Source organism: Pygoscelis adeliae, unplaced genomic scaffold (genome assembly GCF_000699105.1).
Source record: "Pygoscelis adeliae isolate BGI_AS28 unplaced genomic scaffold, ASM69910v1 Scaffold302, whole genome shotgun sequence".
Classification (NCBI taxonomy): domain Eukaryota; kingdom Metazoa; phylum Chordata; class Aves; order Sphenisciformes; family Spheniscidae; genus Pygoscelis; species Pygoscelis adeliae.
The window spans coordinates 1,542,728-1,564,961 of NW_008824372.1; the positions used below are offsets into that span (position 1 = coordinate 1,542,728).

The 22,234-nt window shown below is 50.5% G+C and overlaps 1 protein-coding gene across 1 annotated transcript in view; it reads right to left on the reverse strand.

Annotated features, from left to right (window-relative positions):
- PLXND1 (plexin D1) overlaps window positions 1–22,234 on the reverse strand; it is a 74,658-nt gene that overhangs the window by 20,928 nt on the left and 31,496 nt on the right. Inside the window, exons 14-25 of the mRNA XM_009320117.1 lie at window positions 21,997–22,133; window positions 18,521–18,660; window positions 17,544–17,711; window positions 15,127–15,217; window positions 14,668–14,943; window positions 13,593–13,742; window positions 9,550–9,664; window positions 8,374–8,481; window positions 7,541–7,653; window positions 6,182–6,289; window positions 5,494–5,624; window positions 4,872–5,070 (exon numbers count right to left, since the gene is read on the reverse strand). Of these exons, the coding sequence (XP_009318392.1) occupies window positions 4,872–5,070; window positions 5,494–5,624; window positions 6,182–6,289; window positions 7,541–7,653; window positions 8,374–8,481; window positions 9,550–9,664; window positions 13,593–13,742; window positions 14,668–14,943; window positions 15,127–15,217; window positions 17,544–17,711; window positions 18,521–18,660; window positions 21,997–22,133 (1,736 nt within the window). The remainder of the gene's footprint in view (window positions 1–4,871; window positions 5,071–5,493; window positions 5,625–6,181; window positions 6,290–7,540; window positions 7,654–8,373; window positions 8,482–9,549; window positions 9,665–13,592; window positions 13,743–14,667; window positions 14,944–15,126; window positions 15,218–17,543; window positions 17,712–18,520; window positions 18,661–21,996; window positions 22,134–22,234) is intronic.

Below are 22,234 nucleotides of genomic sequence, written 5' to 3' on the forward strand. Positions count from 1 at the left end.
TGATCCACTTCTGTCTGCTACGCTGATGTGCAAGTAAAACATAAGCTATTTTCTTAAGAAACTTTTCAGTACTGGAGTACATCCCATTCTCCCTAATGTTCATGTGCAATTTCCTTCCAATGAGGCAAGTGCAAATTATTGCACATTTATGTACTTTCTGAGCATCACACACACCCCGCACAAACATTCCTGCCATCTGAAATCCTACTCAAGAGAACAGATATCAAATGGTTTTGATATTTCTCAGCTAGGAGCTGCTAAATCCTGTTCACTCTGCTTCTTAATTAAGACTTGGTGATTCTTTTATTCTAATTGCCTTATAATTGCTAAAGCAATTAGTTTGACGTCAGTTTTGATTTGGCTGCATTCACTGCAGTTGACGATAAGACACTACAGCAGGGCTGTAGGTGGGCACACACCATCTGTGCCAATGGTGCACCCGCTTTATTTTCCGAGGGCAACTTTTTTTATGAACACAGGGAAGCTCCTTGGGCCTTCTGCTGGGGTTTAATGACTCCCTGCAATGCCCCTTCTGAGCACGCAGCATAAAACAGGCTCAGCAGCAGAGCTGTTGGTGCTGGAATGGAGGAAGGCACGGCTTCCAGAAAGCAGAGAAAGATGTGAAGTCATGGGGACGCGGAGAAGTTGAGGATCGTGAACAAAGTGGAGAAAGCATCAGAAGACATGAAGAAGAGTTAGTTTCTGAGACGAAGGCGGGAGTGTGAGATAAGAGGCAAGGGGATGACACTGACACCGAGACATCCCCAGGCTGCAGTACCTGCTTTCCCCATAAAAGTGACGTGAACTGTGGAGCGCTGCCAAGCTGACCCTACACAAGTGCCGACAAATCCTGATGATGGCCCTGCTACGAACAGGAACTCTGTTTATGTTGCATGTGCATGAGCACACAGCGGGGACAAACCCAAGGCTAAATTCAGCGCCGGGTTTTGGACCCTGCCCCGTCCCCCCGTGGGAAGCTCTGGCCCCGGCCGCGGCTCCGGCCACAGAGAGACGTGAGGGGGCTGCCAACGGCTACGTGGCTGCCTCCAAAAACATAAAAAAGCGCGACTCCTGCTGATATAGGACCTCTTTATGGCTTGAAACCAGCACAGGCTGCACGGGTCGGGGCTGACTGTGTGGCACCTTCCCGCACACGTAAAGCTGCACTGGAAAGGGCAGCCCGGGGAAGCGGAGGAGCGGGCGTTTTGGACTCCCCGCAGCGTGCATGAGCAGGATCAGCCCCAGGATTGGCCACACGGGAAATAACGACACCGCTCCGCCGGCGAGATCCTATTTCTGTTTGGCCTTTTGGCTTTCAGGCTCAGGAACTGTGGGATGTTATGGAAATCTGCAAAAGTGCTAATCAGACAGCAAATTTCAAAGAGGGGAAAGAAGGGCTGGCAGGCAGGGACTAGAGATAAAATGGCAAACTTGGAAACCTCAAGCATTGTTCAGAAAACTCATCTGGAAACAAATCAAAACTGTCTTTGGACTTGGCTAGTTAGGAGAAAGGAAGTTTAACTAGAAGAGATCAGTGCTGATTCAGGACAAAAAAATACTTAAAAAAACACAGTCTGGGGCCTTTTTTCCTCCTATTGTGAATGTATTTTAATGAGACTTCATTTTCATTTCTGGCTGAACTGTTATGGGCTCTTAAAGCTACCCAGGGCACCGAAATAACTTTGCAGTAATGGAAAGCACAGTTCAGGATGGCATTACTTGAACTGTTTCATGCACGATAAGCGTGGGAGGGCTTGGTTTTTATATGCTTGGGGGGAAAAAAAACAGTTTAGAGCACAGACTGGATTCACATGTTGCTGTCTTATTAACAAGGCTGACAAGTCATTAGAGATGTCCTCCCAGGAAGACGTTACAGCCTTTCCAAAATGTCTTGGTGAGGCTGGGGTGGGAAAAGCACAGAAAACAGCTGCTTATCCCAAGTACCTGCTAATTTTGGGATGATTATCTATTTGCATTCTGTGAAGAATCAAACCTCAGCTCCAGCCCACATGCAAAACTTTGGGAAGCTTGGACCCAGACCTAAAAGCTGGATTCCAGGACCTTAATTTTCCTTTAACTCCCAGTCCCCTGATCCTGTTAGGAGCCAGGCACAATGGTACCAAGGTAACTCATGGGGAAGGCCTTTTTCCCAGCATTTTCCACCAAAGCTATAGCAGAAAGTAGAGACAAGGACCATTTTATCTACGATTCTCACTCAGTTCGGCAGAAACAGAGGTCTGCACTGATTGTGCAAATGCTGCAAGTTTCCTCTGAATCCAGTCCCAAGCAGCAAGCCTCCGGCTAGTTCTTCATCATCTCTCCTGCACGCACCAAGCCAAACCTCCCCCTGTCAGAGTGGTGACTCCATTGCCTTCAGGTGCCCTCCACATGTTCAGACCACTAGTGACTGTGGCCTGCAACTCCTTCCCAGTTGAAGACAGCTTCTTCAAATCATTTTCCCCCAAAACACAAATGGACGGACTGTTAGGCAGAGCATTAATACGAAACAAATGTTTCGAGCATGTAGCTTTGACTTACAAGGGAAAATACAAGCACTTGGAATTTTTCCACTGCACAACGGCAGGGACCTTTGCAGCAGCTGTTTTAAATAGACAGTGTGATTAATGGGGATAATTCAGGAATGAAAACCAGACCCATCGTCACACGTCTGACAGACCAGTGCTACAGGCAGGCGGGCAGCCTTTTTTTTTAACCAAGAAATGCCGCTCTGAAGGCAACGGAGTTTGATCCAGAGGAACGCAAGGCACATGGGAGGCGTTTGACTATCGCTAGTTTTTAAATCACAGCCCTGAGTTGAAGCCAGCCTGTATGTAAGGAGGTGCCGTCTGTCTGACTGCAGGGGCTCCATGCTCATTTGCGCAGTGGGGAAGGTCCCAGCTCTGCCGGTCCGGACTGAGACCCCCCGTCCCTTTGCACAGCTGAGCTCCTGTCCGCCTGGGACAGTCAAAGGGCCGCTTCGGACATTTCTGTCTGATCAATTCTCTTCCTCCTCTGTATTTCAGCAGGCAGCACGGTTTCTCCGCTGATCAGGTCCCCTACCCTCACTGTGGAGCACATGTGATGTGAAAGTCTCTTGGAAATCATCTCTTTATTGCACTTTAGTATGGAAACCGTTTGCTTTTCAGAAATGGGAAATAGGCTGCGGTAGAAAGTGCCGTGATGGTCTTCACTGCCACGGCTTCAGGCTGAGCATGTGAAGCAAGGAGGGGACTGCAAACCCAGTGTGCAGCGTTAGCCCCTGTTGAGGACCCATCCACAGGCGGATGGAAATGCAGGTTCAGCTGGCGGCCTGTCAGCTCTGCGAAGGGCCACCACCCCCTGCAGACCCGCTCGCATCTGTACCCTGTCCTTCCTCCTCCCTCCGTGGGGCAGGCCAGGGCTGCACAGCAAGGGAAAGCCAGCCCACAGCTCTCCCCAGCATGGTCTGCACCGCCTCAGCTGCAGGATGGCCACCGGCCCTGCCACAGACCCTGGACAAGCCTGCAGTGATGGGCACCTCCCTACCAGGCGCCCCAGGGAAGGGCAGCGTGCCGGCACTCGGGAGTTCCTTGCCATTAATTAGCTATGTAACGTTCCCAAGACTTCAGGCCCGCGTGATTAAGACTCGACTTTCTTTCCTCTTCCCCCCCCTCCCCCCCCCGAAAAAGCCTTCTTGCACAATGTCCATTTTTAGCACAAACTGGAGTTGGATCAGATGCCTCACATGTGGTCTCCACTCTCTGAAAGGAGAGATCAGCACTTTTTTTCTCCAATGGTTTAACTACAGGCACAAAACCTGAAGATTCAATAAATTCACTAATTCACTGTTTTCTGCTCTTACAGGCTGGATAGTCGTGCTACATCGGCACAGCCATCCTCATTCGCTCCTGTAACTTTTCTTTCATTATACTGGCTAATTATGTGAGCTAAAATGAAAGATTATGAACTACAAAACCACAGGCTTTAGGACAAAAAGTGATCATCAGCTGGGATCAGAAGACATTATGATATGTATGGGGACAATACAGCATTGCTTCTGTGGCTATAGCAAACACTTTGGGAAAAGAGATTTTTCAAAGGCTTTTTCAAGGCTCTCCCCTGTGGGTATAATGGGGTGTCCTCCAATTAACTGCCATGGAATCAATTAAGTTATTGCTCAATTCTTCTGGGAAATTCCAACCAGAACTGGCAAACGTTGGAGATAAAGCAGTGAGCAGATGGACTGCTGATGTGCTCTGAGATGCCAAATATATTCCTTTTCATTACCCTCGGAAGACAGTCAGGCTTCTGGGACAGACATCCCACTTCTCCTGCTAAGATCTGTCTGGCCAGTGTGGAACCACGAGGATGCCTCCCGTGCGAGAAGCCCCACATACCAATGGGCATCAACACGGAGCAGCCCCCTGCCCCAGCACCACCATCCCTCCCGACAGCTGGGGCTCTCGCACTCAAGACAGACAACGCTGAACTGGCTGGCAACCATCAGTACGGCTGCGCGAGCTGGTCAGAGAAAACAACAAATAACTGGAATGGTTTCCAAAACCTCAAGCCATTCTGATTATTTTTTAACTCCCCTATGGCTCTCTTCTCAAGCATGGTGAAAACGTTAGTTTGTGCTCTGGCCTTAGGAAAGGCCTGCCGCGAAGTCTGATCTCACCAAATCCCCAGGCAGAAGCGGAGAAGCAACTGAACTTAAGGTTGCTTTTCCACACTCGAACCTTTCAATATACTGGAGTTTGTCAACCATTAGTGACCATTCAAGCGGCAATGCTGGCAGGTATTTAGGTCCTCAGCTGTCCCACGCATCCCTCATTACCGCTGCACACAGTGCTGAACTCGCACCCACAACAGCAGTGATCTGGTTCTCTTACTCTGAGATAGCTGTACATGCAGATGGACATCCAGTTGGTGAGCATCTTCTCCACCACAGATTCCGTTCTCCTCAGCATCAGCTTGGGGTTTTTGGAAGCTGAAGCATCTATTAGATCCACCAAGAGGTCCTTCATGATGCTGGTGTAATACTCCAGTTTCCCATGCAATGCAATAGTAAGCAGGGAGGCCAGGTTACATCTGAAACACAGAATTGTGTATGACTCAAGCACCAATCCAACAAGACTAAACTGCCAACTGGCATAAAAAAACTCCAAAACACAAAGGCAGTATTTCAGACAATTTTCATGAGCCTTCTCAATGGTGTTAAAACTTTAAATCCTCTTTCAGTGCTGCAGGACCTTGGGTCAGATCACACCCTCTTACTGGTAAATCTAGTGTTCAGGGATACAAACACTCACGAGTGAGTCACTCATTGTACCTTTTGGTGCTCTTCAGGATAACAGAGGTTTATGGCTGTCCATTTCTAATAGAAAAGTGGGAGGCAAGTGTAACTCAACCTTCAACTGAAATGCACGGCTCCAGACATGGGCTGGATTGCTCACAGGTTAGGAATAAATCAGTCTCCTCCAGCTCCCAGGTCTTTGGTTCTGAAGCTCATACCTGTCTCTAACAGCAAAGTCCTTCTGTTGCTCGAGAGCATGGACAAACACAATGAGAAAGTGCTTGTTGTTGAGTAAGGTGGAGAACAGCGAGATTCCTTCTTCCATATTGGGTCTGCAGTTTTCAGGGATCTAAAGAAAAATTTAGAAAGCAGAGTGAGAAAAACCCTCCTTGTTGTTTTCCTCCAGCTTTTATCCTTCCTGACTGCAAGAATGTCCCTGCTGTGAACGCGGAGGTACTGAGCTGAAGAACCCTTGCTCCCTCTGCTTGACACGAGTCAGCAGCATGCTTTCCTGGCAAGGGCATGACTGCATCCGGGGCTGTATCAGAAGCTGTATCCCCAGCGGGGCAGTGGCAGTGGCCATTCCTCTCTGTTCACCACTTGTGAGGCTACCTGGAGTACCGTGGGCAGTTTTGGGCTCCCTGCTACGAGATGGACGTTGGCAAACTGGAGCAAGTGTAAACCGGAGCCGGGGACAATCTCGGGACAGAGCTCCTTCGTGTGACAGCAGACCCACAGGTCTGCCTTCCCCGATCAGCCAAAGCTGATCCGATGCTGGTATGTGTTAATTGTTTTGAGTGATCAAGCATCTCCCACGCACCACAAGAAAACGCATGGCATTGTCAACACACACGAGTATGGTTAGCAACCACTCAAGAGCATTTGTTTTGTTAGTGGGTTACTCACTTTCCATTCCCCCACCAGGAGTGGATGAGTTTCTTGGACCTGGGAGCCCACCTGGGAGCTGAGCTGCTGGGACGGGAGGATGTAGCACTCCTCATAGAGCGAGGAACACTGCAACCAAGCACAGTGTTAGGGGAGGGTGGCTGCACCCGGCTTGGGACCTCCTCGTTTGCCGTGCACCACAAGAGAACAAGATGGAGAGACATGTCATCAGGACTGAAGACCACCCATTATGAAGAAATGCATTGGTATGGTTTACGAAGCCTTTAAACACTTTGCAAGAGCCTCTCGAATGAGCAAACACCACAAGAATGGGGGGAGGCAGATGTCTGCGCAGACACAAGGCTGTTAGGGTAGGGAGACTGCAAATAGACTAATTTGACAGCTAGAAAAATCCCAGAAGAGAAAGCATTATAGAAGACTAAGTCAAAATAGAGGAGTACTGGGTGTTTTAACATATGTAACTTTTGAAACAGATGGGAAAAACGTTTAGATCTCTAATATTCATATAGCAGCCTGATTCTTAAAGACTCTAGTGTGCAGATATATAGAGATTGGATAACTTAAAAACCTGAGTAATAACTACTAATGAAACACTCTGCAGTCATAAATCATCATCTCACTCCTCACCACTGAAACGCAACTGCCTCAGGGGTGAAATACAGCCGCTGTTAAGGGCGCACAGCAACACAGCGGAGCAGCTGGTGACGGGAATTACGGCACCGGCGTGTCTGGTGCGGCCCTGGAGGAGGACTCTGGGTAGACAGACTGGGACTGGGCGCCCAAGGGGCGTCTTACTGGGAGCACCATGTGCCCAGCCTTTGACAGAGAGGAGAGAAAGGGGGAGACAGAGACATCTAACAAGCTCCTGAGGACCGACAGAGCAGCTGGGGATGCTCGGTGGCATGCTGCGGGGAACAAAAAGCCTCCTCTCCCTGAATGCCGATGGCAGATATGCCCTTCAGCCACCCTTCAGCCTCAGCCTCTGCCAAACAGAGTGGGGTGACATTGGAGCCCCTGGGGAGAAGGGGGAGTCCCCAGCACTTTCTGCTCATGTGAAAGAGCGCTTTCAGAAGAGGGTGTCCAACGGCATCAAACGGGCGAGCCAGAGCAACTCCCAGGATGGTGCTGCCGCCGGGCTCCTATTGTGTGCGAGCAAGCCCGACCTTACTTCACACCCCAGGAGCTGCGGCTCCACTTTTGACAATAATTGAGGCTGAAATATGTGACAACTAAACATATAACAGTGGAATGATTTTGTTACACTGTAATAACCCTTTAGCAGAGGGAAAGCAGAGCCCTGATCTGGTTAGGAAGGAACTGGGAGCGATTAGATGCCCATGAAACGCGGTATTGCCTTACTTTGGGGAAGAACGTCCGGGTGACAAAGTGCTTGTACTCCAGGAATGGGATCCCCTGGCTGCGGTTTAACTCCTTGGTCAGGTCCGTCATGTCTGTCTGCAGTTCCGCAAAACCTTACACAAAGAGACCCACAGACGGTAAAAGCTCTGATACTCTACCAGCTGAGACAGTAAGCAGGCTGGCACTGAAAAACATGGCGTGTCTCATCTCTGCCTCCTCGAGCCTTTCCCTCAACTGGGCTGAGGTTGAGGTTCTTGAAGAGCAGCAGATTGCCATCAGGGTGTAACCATCAGCACTATACATCACGTCCCGCAGCACTGGCAGAGAGAACATTTCCCCTGCCTCCAGGAGAGCAGCCCCCAGTCTCGTTCTGCAGGAGGAGGACCTCAGCCTATGCTGCAGAGTCACGTACCACGGGGACGGCAGATGCAGACGCTGGGATTGCTTCTCCCATTGCTCTAGCAGGAGCGTGCTGCAGTTTTTGTTGCACCCAATCGTAAAGCACACTAAAGATTAGTGTGGCCTTCACGCAACCCTCTGACATGGCCAAGGGCCATTAACCCCGAGACAGGGAAACCAGTGGCACTGAAGATCAGTGGCTCGCCCAAGTCAGGCAGCAAGTCAGGCAGCAAGACAGCAGCAGAGCCACACTTCTAGCCACTGAGCCTCATTCACAAACCCTGCCGAAGCTCAAAGGCGGTGACAGAAATTCTCCTATAAATAATTCTATAAACTTCTACAGAGTAGAAGATGAACGGCTTCAACCCTGCTATTCCGTCTAGCATCTCCCTCCTAGTCCTGGCTCCTCCTCGATGCCCAGCACAGTGACTTACCTTTGCGGATTTCCTCCCGGATCTGCGACTCCATCTCCTCCATCTGGAGCAGGGTTTTCTGCCAGTAGCGCTCTGCTCTGCGGCTCTTTGTGCAAAACACAAAGAGAGCTGGAAAAGAGGAAGGGAACAAGCCTTTGGGACTAGGGCTTAGGAGCAGCTGCAGCTGGGATCAGAGCAGTCCTCTGCTGAAAAGGGTGCAGAAAGCTAAACTCGGTGTTGGTTTAACACCTACAACAAGACTGGTATCTGATCAGGCAGTTGTCGATCATCTGTAAATAAGTAAAACCAGCTGGAATTTAATGATCATGCTGTAACTGTCATCTTCAATTTAGGTCTGGGCTGTCTATATTCAGCTTAACTGTATATTAATGTATTCCAGCTGATTAATGAATACAGATTTAAAGACGATTACCACCTGTATTACAGTGTTCATGTCTGACAGTCTTCCCATGCCTCCAGAAATATGTTTCTAATGAAGGGTGGTGTGTTTAATAAATAGTGTGCATTATAACCTTTATCAAAAATAAATTAAATCCCTATTAGAAACACCTCATTTGCTGTGAACTGACAGGTTTCTTGCTGCACAGTCATTCTGGGCATGCGATGAGAAGATACCTAGCCAGAGGACACAGGTGTGTTGCACAGCTTCCAGTGAGGTTAGCAAACTGTTGTGTCTGCTCCAGATCTGCAGCTAAGGATGCTTGCTCTGTTCTTCATACTCTTTGCCAGGTGCCTGTCACTGGCTGTTACTGATGACAGGACCTCGGGCTAGGTGGACCTTTGGGGTAGTCTGGGACAGTCATGCCTGTGAGTAAGCCCTGTTCAAATCAGTAAGAGTCCAAGAGCAGTTTCTTACGCCCTTCTTTATTGTATTGTATTATAGTAGCTACTAAGTGTTTGGGGGAAAAGGGTAAGTTTATAAATATCACAGTAACAGAGTTGAACTACGGATTCAGCCAGCAAATGCTCCATGCTGCAGGAAGCTTTGATCCTGGGTACTGGCTTGGTCCCGTACAAAGAAAAGTGGCTACTTGCTGCACCCAGAGCAGTTTCAGATACTGCACAACTGCAGCACTCAGAGGTTTCCTAACGTGTGAGTGAGTCATCTTCACCCCTCCACCTGCAGTGAGAAAAAACCTTGGCACAGCCTGGAAACTCATCATTCTGTTCCCTTACCTACGACAGAGAGGACCAGCAAGATGCTGCAGATGACAATGGAGACGATGATTGCGGTCTCTCCTCCCCCAAGGTGCAGCATTGCAATTGTGTAGTTGAACTTTCCAACTTGGATCTAGAGAGGGAGAAGGAGGGAGGAAAAGCAGGAGCTGAGCAGCACGTTGCCAAGCAGCTCAGAGGTCGAGCAAGGAGGGAGTATGGAGCAGTGCTCAGCAGACCTTTGCCCAAGGATGTACTGACCACGCTGGCTCAGCCCACCAGGCTTCGTGGGGAGGCTGGGCTGTGCCTTTCACTGCTGGACCTCAGGGACTTTATGTGTCTCAGAAGAGCCCAATTCCCTTCCTGCATGCTCTGGCAGAAAGCTGAGGCCAGCTCACAGCAGGCTGCGGTACCTCAATGGTGCCCATCCTAGGGCCACCACAGGGCTTCGGTGGCAGAGTCGCAGGCTCCAGCCCACATCATGGCCACACCGAACCCACCTCAGAGCATGAGACAACCCTTTCTTAGAGAGCTCACTGTACCATATATTACTGCCTGTACTACTTTTACTAGAAAACCACTTCCACTAATCATCCGACTTTGTTATGCCTCTGAATGACCTTTGAATCCCAGCTGCACTCTCCTTTCTCCTCCAAAAGCAGAACTGCTGCCACTCAGGAGAAGGAGGGTAAAAAAACTTTAAAGTCTTTGAAATACAAATAAAGTAAGGGAATCAAAATAAATAATAATGAGACCAGAGACAAGTAATGATCTTGAGGCTAAAGCAGTGGACTGGGTGTCAGGAGGTGTTGGCTCTGCTCCCAACCCATACTTCTTGTGACACCAAGCACAAACCACTTGAGCTCAGTCCTTAGGTATCCTGATCACCAGAAGGGAAGAGGCCGACACACATCACAGGCAGGCTGGCAGGTTTACTTGGCGCTGTTTATAAACAGCTCTCTAGGCCCCTAGGATGAAAGGGTTCAACAGCATCATCTGATAAGGCAAACTCATGACCACGCCAAGTCTTTCACTTCTGGAAATGTGAGTTTCACTTCTCTCAAGGAATGAGAAGCGAGAGAAACTTGAGCAAAAAAACTGAAACGAGGTAGGGAAGAGATGGAATAATCTTATGATTACATCTATGTCACGGAGCACCTCCGGGAAAGTTGCACACTGTGGTTAAATTACAGTCAGCTCTCAGCAGCTGGGCCAAAGCAGTGCCACAGGCAGGGCCTTCCCACCATGTCCATGCATCAAACACAGCATAGCACACAGCTCAATGCCTGCCGGGAAATCCAAGCCCTTACTCTCAGGAGCGCTGGTGAGGGCACTGATGCTGCCAACTGAAGGCATCCGGACAGGCCTGGAGGTCTGCCCCTGCACTGCTCCCTCCACAGGCAAGAGAGGAAGGACTGCCCTGACATGGGCAACGCCGGTTGCCATCACCCGGGGTCAGGAAAACCTTCAGTGCCTCCGACCATCAGTGCTGGACCACATGGCCAGGCTCCTGTGGCTCCAAGCCCCAGTGTGCCCTTGTACCAGCCCTCAGACAGACTCTGGCACTGACAGTTTCTGGGGTGCTGCCTCTGGGCAGCATCCAACACTAAGAGCTTCAGTCTCCTACCCAGTGCATGCTGGCTGGGAGCCGAGATGCTGGATGGAGACAGGGAGCCACAAGCGCTGCGCAAGCATCTGCGGAGGTTCATTTGACAGTCTGCACAGCACCCTGCCTAGCCTCAAGATTTCCACCTCTTTGGTCTGAAATGCTGCAAAGTCCTCGATGCGTTTTAGGTCTTTTTTTTCCCACCAACTCAATCTTTTGCATTTTCCAGAGGAGAAATCCCATGCTTGCTGTTTAATTCAGTGTTTAAACAGTTTGATCATGAACAAAAATGGGTTTGAAGGCCTCGGCAAGCTTCTCTTGTTTATTTGGACAGGTCTACTCAATACAATTTTTTGTAGGGGAATTAATTAGGCTGCAGGTTAAATGGCAACATTTCCTGTCACCAGCACGTAGGGGGGGCAGAACGGGCCGGGGCTGGAGGACACCCCACTCCCGGGAAGAGCTGTTGGGGCTGGGCAGGACTCCTGGGTCACGGGGCCGCCTCGGGGGTCACTGGGAACCGCGCTCCGGCTTACAGGATGGAGCCGTCTTGCAGCCTCCCAGGGTGTGAATGGGATCCCCTTGGGACTAAACTACACCAAAATCAAGCTTCAGCTCACCTAAGGCACTCCCAAAAGAGCTACTCAAAAGTGACCCCCAAAACACAGGGAAGCTCAGGAGCCCCGTCTTCATCACCGGCTCCTTCTCTCTGCAGACAGCTCCTGCTGCCCTGTGCGATTTGCTAACATGGACCTGGCCCAAGAACACCTTCACAGAACAGGCATACCCAAAATCACAGTCAGAATTAAGATCAACAGTGGGACACATTTTAAAGGGCTGTTTTCCTGTGCTCTGATCACTGCAGATGTGAGCTCTACCATCTAAACAAGAACAAACTGGGCAGTCACCACAACAGGCATCTCAGCTCGCCAGAAGAGAGAATTTGCATCAGCAGGTGAGGCTTCTGCACCCCCCGATAGCTGTCCTTGATGCAGATCAGACAGGGATCACTGTGCAAGTCTGGCCCCATGTTACCAAAGCTATTACAAGTATGTTAGAAAGGCAGCTGTTGCCTATGAAATGGCCAGCAGGCAATAACTCAAACCACGTATGAGGGTTTAATAAGTGCACACAGACATGAATACAAGTTGATTATTTAGCTGCACTCTCCCTGCTGGTACACTCTTAATAGCTATGTGATACTTTAGGGCTGGGTATCATTCTCCTGCTTCCTAGGGACCTACTAGGGCATTACCCTGAATGTTTTATGTCAAACCAAGACTAGGAAACTCATAAACTCCTTTTCTTCCCCAAAGGGATTTCCCTGTTTCTCAGTTCTCACTAAAACCAAAATTATCCTATTTAAAATTTCCATTAAAATTACTTGGGAAATTCTGCTACTTCTGCATTTCCATGTTTCCAGTTTGCAACAGAATTTCATATACCACAGACTGTAACCAGTAAACTGGACAACCCTGTCAGTGAACTGGTGGTGCACCTTCGTGCCTTTCTTCTGGGCAGCACAAGTCCACAGCCTCCTCAACTCCCTTCACAGCCTTCCTCCTCCTCCCTGCCCACACCGCAGGCTCCCACCCATTCACTGTTAACACACGGACTGGGAGGGGGGCTGCAGGGTCTCAGACCATGGAGATGGAGGCATTTTCTCTCCAGATACAAGAGCCATAGTCACACCCCTGCACGGCAATGGGCTGCATATGACATGAGGGAAACTGAGGGCGAGAAGAGCAGTAAGTCAAGCCCTCTGTGGAAAAAAGGACAGGAACAAAGTATTTTGCAGAGACAAAGATGAACAACAGCCCTGAACACCAAACTCTTCGCAGTGACAAAATGGCAGCCCCTGGGAAGCAACAAGAAACTTTCCAGCCCTGCGTACTCCTCTTGCCCTCCCCGGTCACACACAGCGACCCATCTCCAGTGGCTTATTGGTGCTTGGTAAGAGTCGGATTCTCGTGTCCACTTGTAGCTCTTCTGCTGGCAGTAAGAGGCCAGCTGACTGAAAACTGTATGGAAATCCCCAAACATACCTCATGAGGGTCAGAAAGAAAATTACTGCAAGTGACAAAAACTCACATGCCTGGGATTTCACAGTGCCTTACAAGAACTGACAAAATCTCCCCCCCACCACCTTACAGCACAGTTAACTCAGCAGGCAGCTGCCGGTGCCCCACGATTCAGAGCGTGGCAGCCCCTCTCCATGACTCAGGGCAGCCTTAGCACTGACTACGCCTGCATCCTGCCAAGGAGCCGCCCTGGGGACAGCTGCAAGCGCAGTGTGCTTTGTCCACCCTTCTGTCTGTGCAGCTTTCTGCAAGGCTGCCTGTGAGTGTGCCTGGCAGGTCCTGCCCGTGCACACAGCTGACTCCTTCGCACGCAGGGTTTGCAACAGGGACCCCTTCTGCCCCACGCGCTCAAGAGCGTGGAGGCTCCTGGAACTCACCGTCACGGGTAACTGTCTTTCCGAGGTGCTCAGCGACTCGTTGACAGAACAGTGGATGACTTTGTCCGAAACAATCTGGATCTCACACGAGATAAGGCCAATTTTCACTTGGTACTCATTGCTTTCCAGGCCCAGGCTGTCAGGCTCTTTCTAATGACAAAAATAGAATCAGAATGTCAGTCTTTACGGTAGCAGTTGGAATTGCAACAGATTTTCCTGCTTTACTTTCCATATTCCCTGCTGTTTTTCAGACCTGGGGGGACTCTCCCTCACCAAGGACATTTTTCCAGCACTCCACAGGAAACCCAGAACCAGGCCATTCCCCATTTTCCTGTTTCCCATTCCTCACTCAGCATGGGGCACGGGATGAGCAAGCCCCTCGTGGAACCTGGAAAAATCTGCTTTTGATCTGCTCTGGCTGTGCACCGCAGATAAGGATCTAAGCGCCCACCTGGGAGGGGAGAAGGACGTACAACAGAGGAGATAGATAGCCAGGGGATGCGTCTGCAGAGCCTGAGAAAGGGGGAGTGCGTTTCTGAAGCACGTTGCAACCAGTGAGGATATCCTGCAGTGAACAATGGCCTTTGAATTACTATTGCACATTGTCCAAGCCACTCAATTGCTGTACCCCGACTTCCTTGTTAACTGAGCTGAATTCAGTAGCCAAAGGAGAAGAATGCATGACCTGTTTCTGCAGGAATAAATATCTATTGTCAGGACCTTCTGGACTACCTGCCTGATTTCAGGCCAGTGCATTATCATTCTTTTTCATACGTCCAGTATTTTATTTAGCTTCTTGCTATTACATCCTTCAAACGCAGCTCTCTGTCGTCATGCCTCAGAGGGCATCCTCAGGTCAGGCCGCATCTCCTGGCGAAGATTGATGCAGGTGCAGCAGGCTGAACAAGAACTGCCTGCTCCTGCACGGCTCCTGCCCCTCCCGTCCTCATCCACCCCCCTTCTTTCTCCTGCGTTTGTGGACAGTCACCGTGCTGGCACTTAGGACTGAAGAGCTTCCCAGTGGGGAGCAGGCAACACCCCCGAAGGAGCAGAGCCGTAAATGCCACTCTCTTACATGTATAACCAGAGTTAAGGGCTCGCCAGGATGGTGCTTGATCCACTTTTCCTTCTTGGCTGTGAAGAACTGGGGGTCAGCATAGTACTCCAGGCTGAACTTGCTGATGTGCAAGGCCTCCTCAGGGTACATCTCCTCATCCAGCGCCGGACGGTCATCTGCATAGAGGCGACCGTTGAGGTAGAAATCGACAGGTGCAGGCTTGCTCCCCGCAGTGATGTTGGAGGCAGCTGGAGAGGGGCAGGTGATCACAGTGTCGGTGTGAACCTTACAGCTCTGAAAGCCAGAGAGAGCATGCACATCAAGAAAACCGACATCCTGAGTGCTCCCACCCAGCCTTGCTCCCAGCCCAATCTGTAGCACAGGCAAAGGCCTCAGCTTCACACCCCAAACGTCTTCAGGCACCAGGCATGCAGCCCTGCTCCCAGTTACCAGGTGATACCCAGCGGGGACACCCACCGTTTGCTCTCTGCCGATGCCACGGACCACCATGGACACATTCTGGACGAGTTCAAAGCCTCTTCCTTCCAGGATGATGATCCTGCCCCCGCTTCAAGGAGAAGGGAAGAAAGAGAGAGTGATGGCAGAGGACAACACAGAGCAGCGAGGTGCAATGGCTGGGTGTCGCCTGCTGTCATTTTCCCAAGAACTTCTCCCAGCTGCTTGAGCAGAAAATGTAACCCAACAGCCAAAGTCTTCCTCCTACTTGCAGCAAGCACTCACACTTGCTACCAAGGTATCAGGGAAGGAAGGAGGAGCAGCAGCTGTTGTGGTGGAAAGGAGGGACCTCCTCCAGCAGCAGCAAACTGTCCCCCTTGCTCCCACCCCCCAGAGCAGCCTGCCTCTGCATGCCAGGGGTATGCAGCAGGTTGCCCAGGCCACCAGCGGTGTAAGAGGTTAACCTCCAACCCCTCAAAGCAAAAGCCAGGAGATATTCCCTGTCCCTACCCTGCAGCGACCTTCAGAGAACTGCGTCTTGGAGAGGGAAGAGACCCCTTTAAGGTTGACAGGGATCCTGCATCTCCCAGACACTTCTGATTTAGATCAAAATGTGAAAGTTGTTTTGTGTTTTGGATCTGCTGCCTGGGGGATGCAAAACACGGGCCTCTCAATGTGCAGTCAATTAACAATGGTAATGAGGGCCCTGATGCACACAAGGCTGCTAGGCAGAGCAAGGGGTGGAGAACCAGCACTGCTCGTCTGCTCTGGACAGTAGAAGATATATCCTGGGTTTACCTTCCCTTTCCTCCATATCACATTTGATCTGTTTGGAGTATCTGTCAGGAACAGTCAGGACTTACAAATCCTATTATCTTAAGACCGCTCCAGACACAGTGACTTTGGGTCCAAGGCCCTGCAAGTCAGCTTGTCCGAAATCTTTTACAACGCTGTAGGTATTACCATGTAGTTACGATCCAAGTTTCTAACTAAGAGCCTGTCACATCTGCAGACTAGTTCACAACTTCTGTTTTATTTTAAACTTCGCTTACACAGATTATTTTAGCAATATGGTAAGATAAATCAGATCCAGCTAAATTTTTACACAAGTTATTGAACCCTCATGGTCAACAGCCCAGCAATGCACTGGAGCAGTCAGGCTACACGAGCCACCAAGCAGTCTGAAGAGAGAGACTGCTATCATGTTGTCAATGGTCTGAGATTTGGAAACTGCTGTAAATACTAAGAAAGCAGACTAAGGTGACGGAGAAATACCCTGGTGGTTTCCCTTGTGAACGTGGGCAGTGACATTCTTCCACTGTCTCTGTGTTTAGATACCACTCTCGCCACTCAGCATAGTTCGCAAGCCTCCTAAGAGCTGAGGTTGGCTGAGTCACTGCTGTGCCTTGTCATTAACTTTCCCACAGCCTGCATCTTTGGCGCTGCGCTTGGGAATGCTGAGACACGGCTTTGCTCCAAGGGGATCAGACCAGCAGAGCCTGCTGCGGGCTCGTGCCCAAGTGTGCTGCTTTCAGCGTGGTCCTGCAGGCACAGGCGCTGGACTCTCAGATTTCTTGGTCAGCCCCGGGTTTTCCAGGCCTCACAGCCGAGGAAGGTGGGATTTCACCATGGTATCCAATGGAACAGGAGCCTGAGAGCTCCACGGAGAGACATGAAATTAAAAGCAACACGCTTTAAAAATGAAATACTGTGACCTCAGGGAAAGCTGAAATCCAAAATTACAAATGTCAGCTTATCCTCCAGCAGTTTTACTGCCAAGAAAAATCCTCAGGGTCTCATAGACACCCCCACCTGAACCTCCCTAAAGCACCCACCAGGTGTACACAGTACAGTTACCAAGGCTGACTTTTTTCCATGTCTTAAATGCACTGAAATGAGCTACGGACAGTCCTGGTGTGTGAGACCTCTTCTGCTACAGTGCTGGGGTACCCCGAGGCACCCTGAGAGCACTCTGCGGTGGCCCTTTCGTACCAGTCTGCAAGGCAATGTGTCAAACCCCAGGGCTGAGAAAGCCCCTTTCTCCCTGCAGGACCCTCTCCCACCAGCCTGGAGCCGACCCTCTCTTTTGCAGGCAGATGCAGACACGTGCCAGCTCTGAAATGGAAGTCATGATGTTACAACAGTGTGGCACAGGGCCCCGATACCATACGCTGCCTCCTGGCTGTGCTTCAGTGACTCCTGGGGCTCCTTGACATGGGGTTTGCTTAGGATCTATTCTGCGTCTGGATGGCTTTAAGTACAGACAGGGCGAGCTCACGTTGCCTGCAGTGGGCTACACCAGGATACTCCAATTAGCTCTGCGCTTTGATGGAAGAGCATTGTTCACTTTTCCATCCAGCAAAAATTAAGAGGCTGATCTCAACAAAGGCCACAAATCCTGGCAGACTTGGCTGTCTCTGCTGGGGGAGGGATCTCACCTGATCTGGCTCTTTTTGGGGTTGATGTCCGATATAATCGGGTTCTTCTCATACTTGAATGTGATGTTGTAGCTGGCACAAGACTTGTTCTCGAACTGGACACAGACTCGCACGGCCGTGGTGAGCTCCGCGGATGGCATGGTGCAGGTGATGGTGCTGTCGTTGCGGCTGCGCAGGGAAAGGCAGGGTAAGCTGCAGAAAGCCACAGCAGACAGAGCGGCCGGAGCCAGGTACTGTGGACCTGAGCTCCCCGGGGAAGTGAGGTGGTCAGCAGAGACAGGCAAGAAGGAGCTTCCAGTCACATGCCAATCACCTATTAATTACATTGCCTACTAACAAGCAATTGTGAGCATATACCATCCCAGGCTACCAGACTGATTTCCCAAACAGCCAAAGGAAAAGAGCAGGCTCCTACTTCTTTCCGCTGATGAGACGGGAATGTACAGGAGGAGGGGTTTCTTCCAACCAGCGAGCTGCCGCAGGAGTGGGACCCTGGGCGTGCAGGTGCCTTCTGCCTCCAGCAGATCTGGGAACGAAGCCCATGTCTGCTTCACTCCCAGGATTTTGGTCCTGGTCCCAGACCACCCAAGGGGCCTGGCAGTGTCCTGCGAACGGTGCGTGAGAAGCACTTCGTTTGCTGCTGGTTGCCGCCGCCACGTCACGGCAACACCAACGCCATCACTTTGCCAAAGAATCTCGCCCCATCCCAGTGTCAGGCACCTGCACTGCAGCTCTGCCTCACTCCTCACTACCTCTCTGCTCTGGGGATACCAGGCTGATGGGGTGCTGGAAATGGAGCAGGCAGCAGCTAAGTGGGCCAGTGGGGATGCTACGCTAGCTCCAAGGCTAGCAGCAGCATGCAGTGGTGCCCCCCACCCAAACCCCAGCTCTTCCTGATCTGCTGGGGGACAATATATCCTTCCTAATGCTTTGGCTCTTGTCACTAGTTCAGTGCCAGTCCCCAGTCCCAGTCCCACCTGAGGTCAGTGCACTGCTTGGAGGTATTGACGAGGACACGGAGCTCAGAGCCGACATCCAGCCTGCTGCCTCTGATGGTCACTCTGGTTCCTCCAGCCTTCGGGCCATTCAGGGGAGCTATGGACTGCACCACGGGAAGCTAAAAACAAAGGGGAAATCTGTTTTCTAGCCTGGCAAATTCACATTTGGATACTCCACACTGCATGTGGGAATTGGTTCAGTAAATTTAAGTATCCGGTATTGTGAGGCTCTGAAACAGCAGCACGACAAAAGCTTTTGCTGGCAGGGTTTCAGAACAAGGAGAGAGGTACAAGTGCTGAGGAGTGAGATCATATAAAACCTCTGTGACTCTCTGCAGTCCCTAAATTCTGGCAATAAATGAGACATAAGTCCAAACTGGAGCCCAGGATCCCACCAGTCCCTTGAGATTTCCAATGGATGGTCCAGAGCTGGCGACAGCTCAAGGTCCATCAGCAAAAGGAAATTTCTCATTCATTCCAGCTCCCACCACCTCTGTCCTTCCAGATCCCTTTCTTCCTGAACGCGAAGGTAATGCTAAAGCCCTGCTGGATGATGGCCTTGAGATCTGTGAGAACAGCCACCTGGGTCTAGATAATTGACTATCAAACTCCTTCTTAAGGAAGCTTCAAATCTGAATCTCTTGAGGCGACAGGAACTAAGGGGGAAGTTACTTTGCCTCTCGCCATTTTCAGAAGAAATTAGAATGTATGTTATCTGCATTTGCAGCCCCTGGAAATCTTCCTGAGATTCATGAGCTTGAGGCTTTGATAACTAAGGCAGTGCTGAACCCTCATGCCTGCTATGCAGAGCGCCCCAGGAGAGTCTGCTGGGCAACTTCCCTGCTCCGGTTTGAATAGGACACCAAGGGCAGAGCAAATAATTATTTCAAGAACCTTCCATAAGGCACTTGGTAATTCCTGGTCAAACACCGCAAACCCTGGAGGCATGAGATCTGCCAGGCTGGGGAGCACGTCTGAAGCCTGCTCACTGCCACAGCCTGTCCCTCGCTGCAGCCGCAGAGCAAAACTGACCGAGGCAGACTGAAGACCATGGGCTAAGCTGCTTCACACCGCATGGTGCAAATGCCCTTTCCTGTCAATCCCAGCCACACAAACATGCTTATTAATAGCTATCCTTGCCCTTGTCCTACTCTCAGACTGCTTTATTTCTCTACAGCCATTTCCTCTGTTGTTTCTGACCATTACCCACTTCCACAGGATTCATTTTCTTAATTTGTATTTCTCTGCATGTCTGCAGGCAGCTGTCTCCTGCCCTTGGCCCCTAACCTATGCATTCAAATCTGCAGTTACAACAGCATCAGAAAGGATTATTCATGTTCCCCAAAGACCTCCAGCTCTTCCCCTCAGCAAGAGCCAGTGGTTACTGCTCTCAGTGCATTGCCAGCACTGATTGCCGCCATCGCAACTTTTGCAAGTTCAGCTCATTTGGCAAATTCAGCTCATCCATAGCCTGCTATAATATCCTGGAGAACTCTCTCAATCACGTTTCTCCCTCCTCCTCAGCAGAATTACAGCTGAACACTGTCTCTTCTAGATACGTCTAACGAGGGCTTTGAAAGGTGTAGCACACAAACAATATTTGGTATTTTATAAAGCACTTTCATTGGAAGGGCAGTTCTAAAAGTATTTTAGACTTTTTCAGGTAAACTACTATCAATGCTCAAGCTCAGGTCTCACTGAGACCAGCCTTGAATGGTGTAGTCTACTCCATCTTCATGCCATTGTATGTGAGAGGAGAATCAAGAAAACAAAACGGCATTGCTTAGTTTGCAAATGGTGCAGAAGCCACTTTTGGTGTGGAACACAGCAGCAGCTACACATCGTGCAGCTTCAATCCCTGACACACATATGCACAGGGCAGGGCACTGTATCATCTCTTCTCCGAGCTTTGCTGAGATAGGCACAAGACAGCTTTCTGCTGTGCCACCCAAGCAGAAATCAGCTCCCCTCCTGCTCCTGGGAGGACAGCCTTTGCCATAAAACTGCTCAGGACCTGCCAGCACAGAGCTGTCACGGACCCAGTTTGAGTTCAGCGACTGGCTTTTGCTTGTCTTGCTTTGTTTAGTGCTGGTGCTTTTACAGGTGTTTCCTGAGAGGGCTTTTCCTTGCACACCGAAAGCTGGTGAAGAAGCTGCCCAGCCCTTTCCCACTCTTTGGGCCCTTCTCCTCTTTGTCAAGAAGACAATTGGCCCGGCAGTGGGCGATGTGGCCGAGACAGCACACACATCCTGATGGCAATGCACCAGAAATCCCAAACCCAAGGTCCGTTACTGGGTCGTACCCCAGCTGTACCTTGCTCCACTCCAGACTGCTGGACCTCCAAGACGTTTCGGATGTGAACACGGATGCCTGGAAATGATGGGAATGGGTCCCAGAGCAAACGTCCTCCTGGGAACTACCACTGAGGCAAGCCTGGCAGTGCCCTCACCTCACCGCTCCCCTCCTCATGCGCTGCCAGGCCTGGCTCTGCTACGGGGCACCGGGATGTGCTGTGCCTGCGCCGGCTGCACTCTGTGTAAACCTCTCTGAACTAAATACCTAGCACGTGATCAGTTACAGGGTGGGGGATTACACTCCAAGATCCTGCCCTAAATTCCTCACAATGGCTACCAGGAATCAAATGTCGTTTCCTGGGGCTCAAGTCTTCTTTCAAGCCACTAGACTGCAGCACAGTCTATTCTTCTCCAGCACAAGCACAAAGGCTCAGAGTAAACAGCATGCCCTTGGCACCCATCCTGTTGTGTTTGCCCCGGACACATGGGGTTGCCCGTGAATAGCGTCTAGCCAGAGATGAGGGTGCTTGTAGGAAAGAGAAGAGCTGCATGGATTTCTTTCAGGTTTATAGAGATGAAAGTTAACTTTGTGAGACAGTACAGTACAAAGCTATAAAGGGCTTTTCTTTATATAATGGCACAGGGTTAGCTCAAGTCTAATCCCTACACATTATTCTCATGCAAAAACTAAGACAATCTCTGCAGCAAAAAGTATCAGTTCTAAATAATGTGAGTCCATGGTACATAACTTACATAGCACAAAAAGACTTTGCAAGGTTCAAAAAATCTCACAGGTTGTAACAGCACTTTAGCAAAAGAGGAGGAAGAAAAATGAGCTCCTTTTTATAGCAGGAGAAATGATGATACAGCCAGGATAAGCGATAAACCACTGCAGGAGCTGAGACCGGGAGTGAGGTTGTGTGTGACGACACCTTGGCTGCAGTCCTGCCCCTCGCACTCAAGCCCGGATTTGCCAGACCTTGCTCAGGTAACCACAGGTGAGGAATCATGTCAGCTGCTCCTCAAGGACCCTGACGCTTTTTGTCATAGATCCTCTTTCTAAGCCAGCTAGGGGCACGGGGGCTGCAAGCTTGTTTTAAAGGGTGCAGGGAATGTCAGCGTGAGAATCACCAAAGAAACATCCAGGAGGCAGCTACTCACCACGTAAGAGTATCGCTCCCTGGACTTCCCTTCCCGGCTCACGTTAACTGTCACCACATCAGAAAACACCTCCTGAGCCTCTCCGGTCTGGCACACAATCCTGTGGAGAGGAAAGGGGAGGTTGGCGGTCGTGCCGCCCCACCAGAGCAGAGGGGCAGAGCCCACGGCCTCCGTGTCCTCCGCGCTCTAGCCGGCGCCTGCTGCAGGGGGGGGCCGGGCAGCATCAGCTGCCCCACGC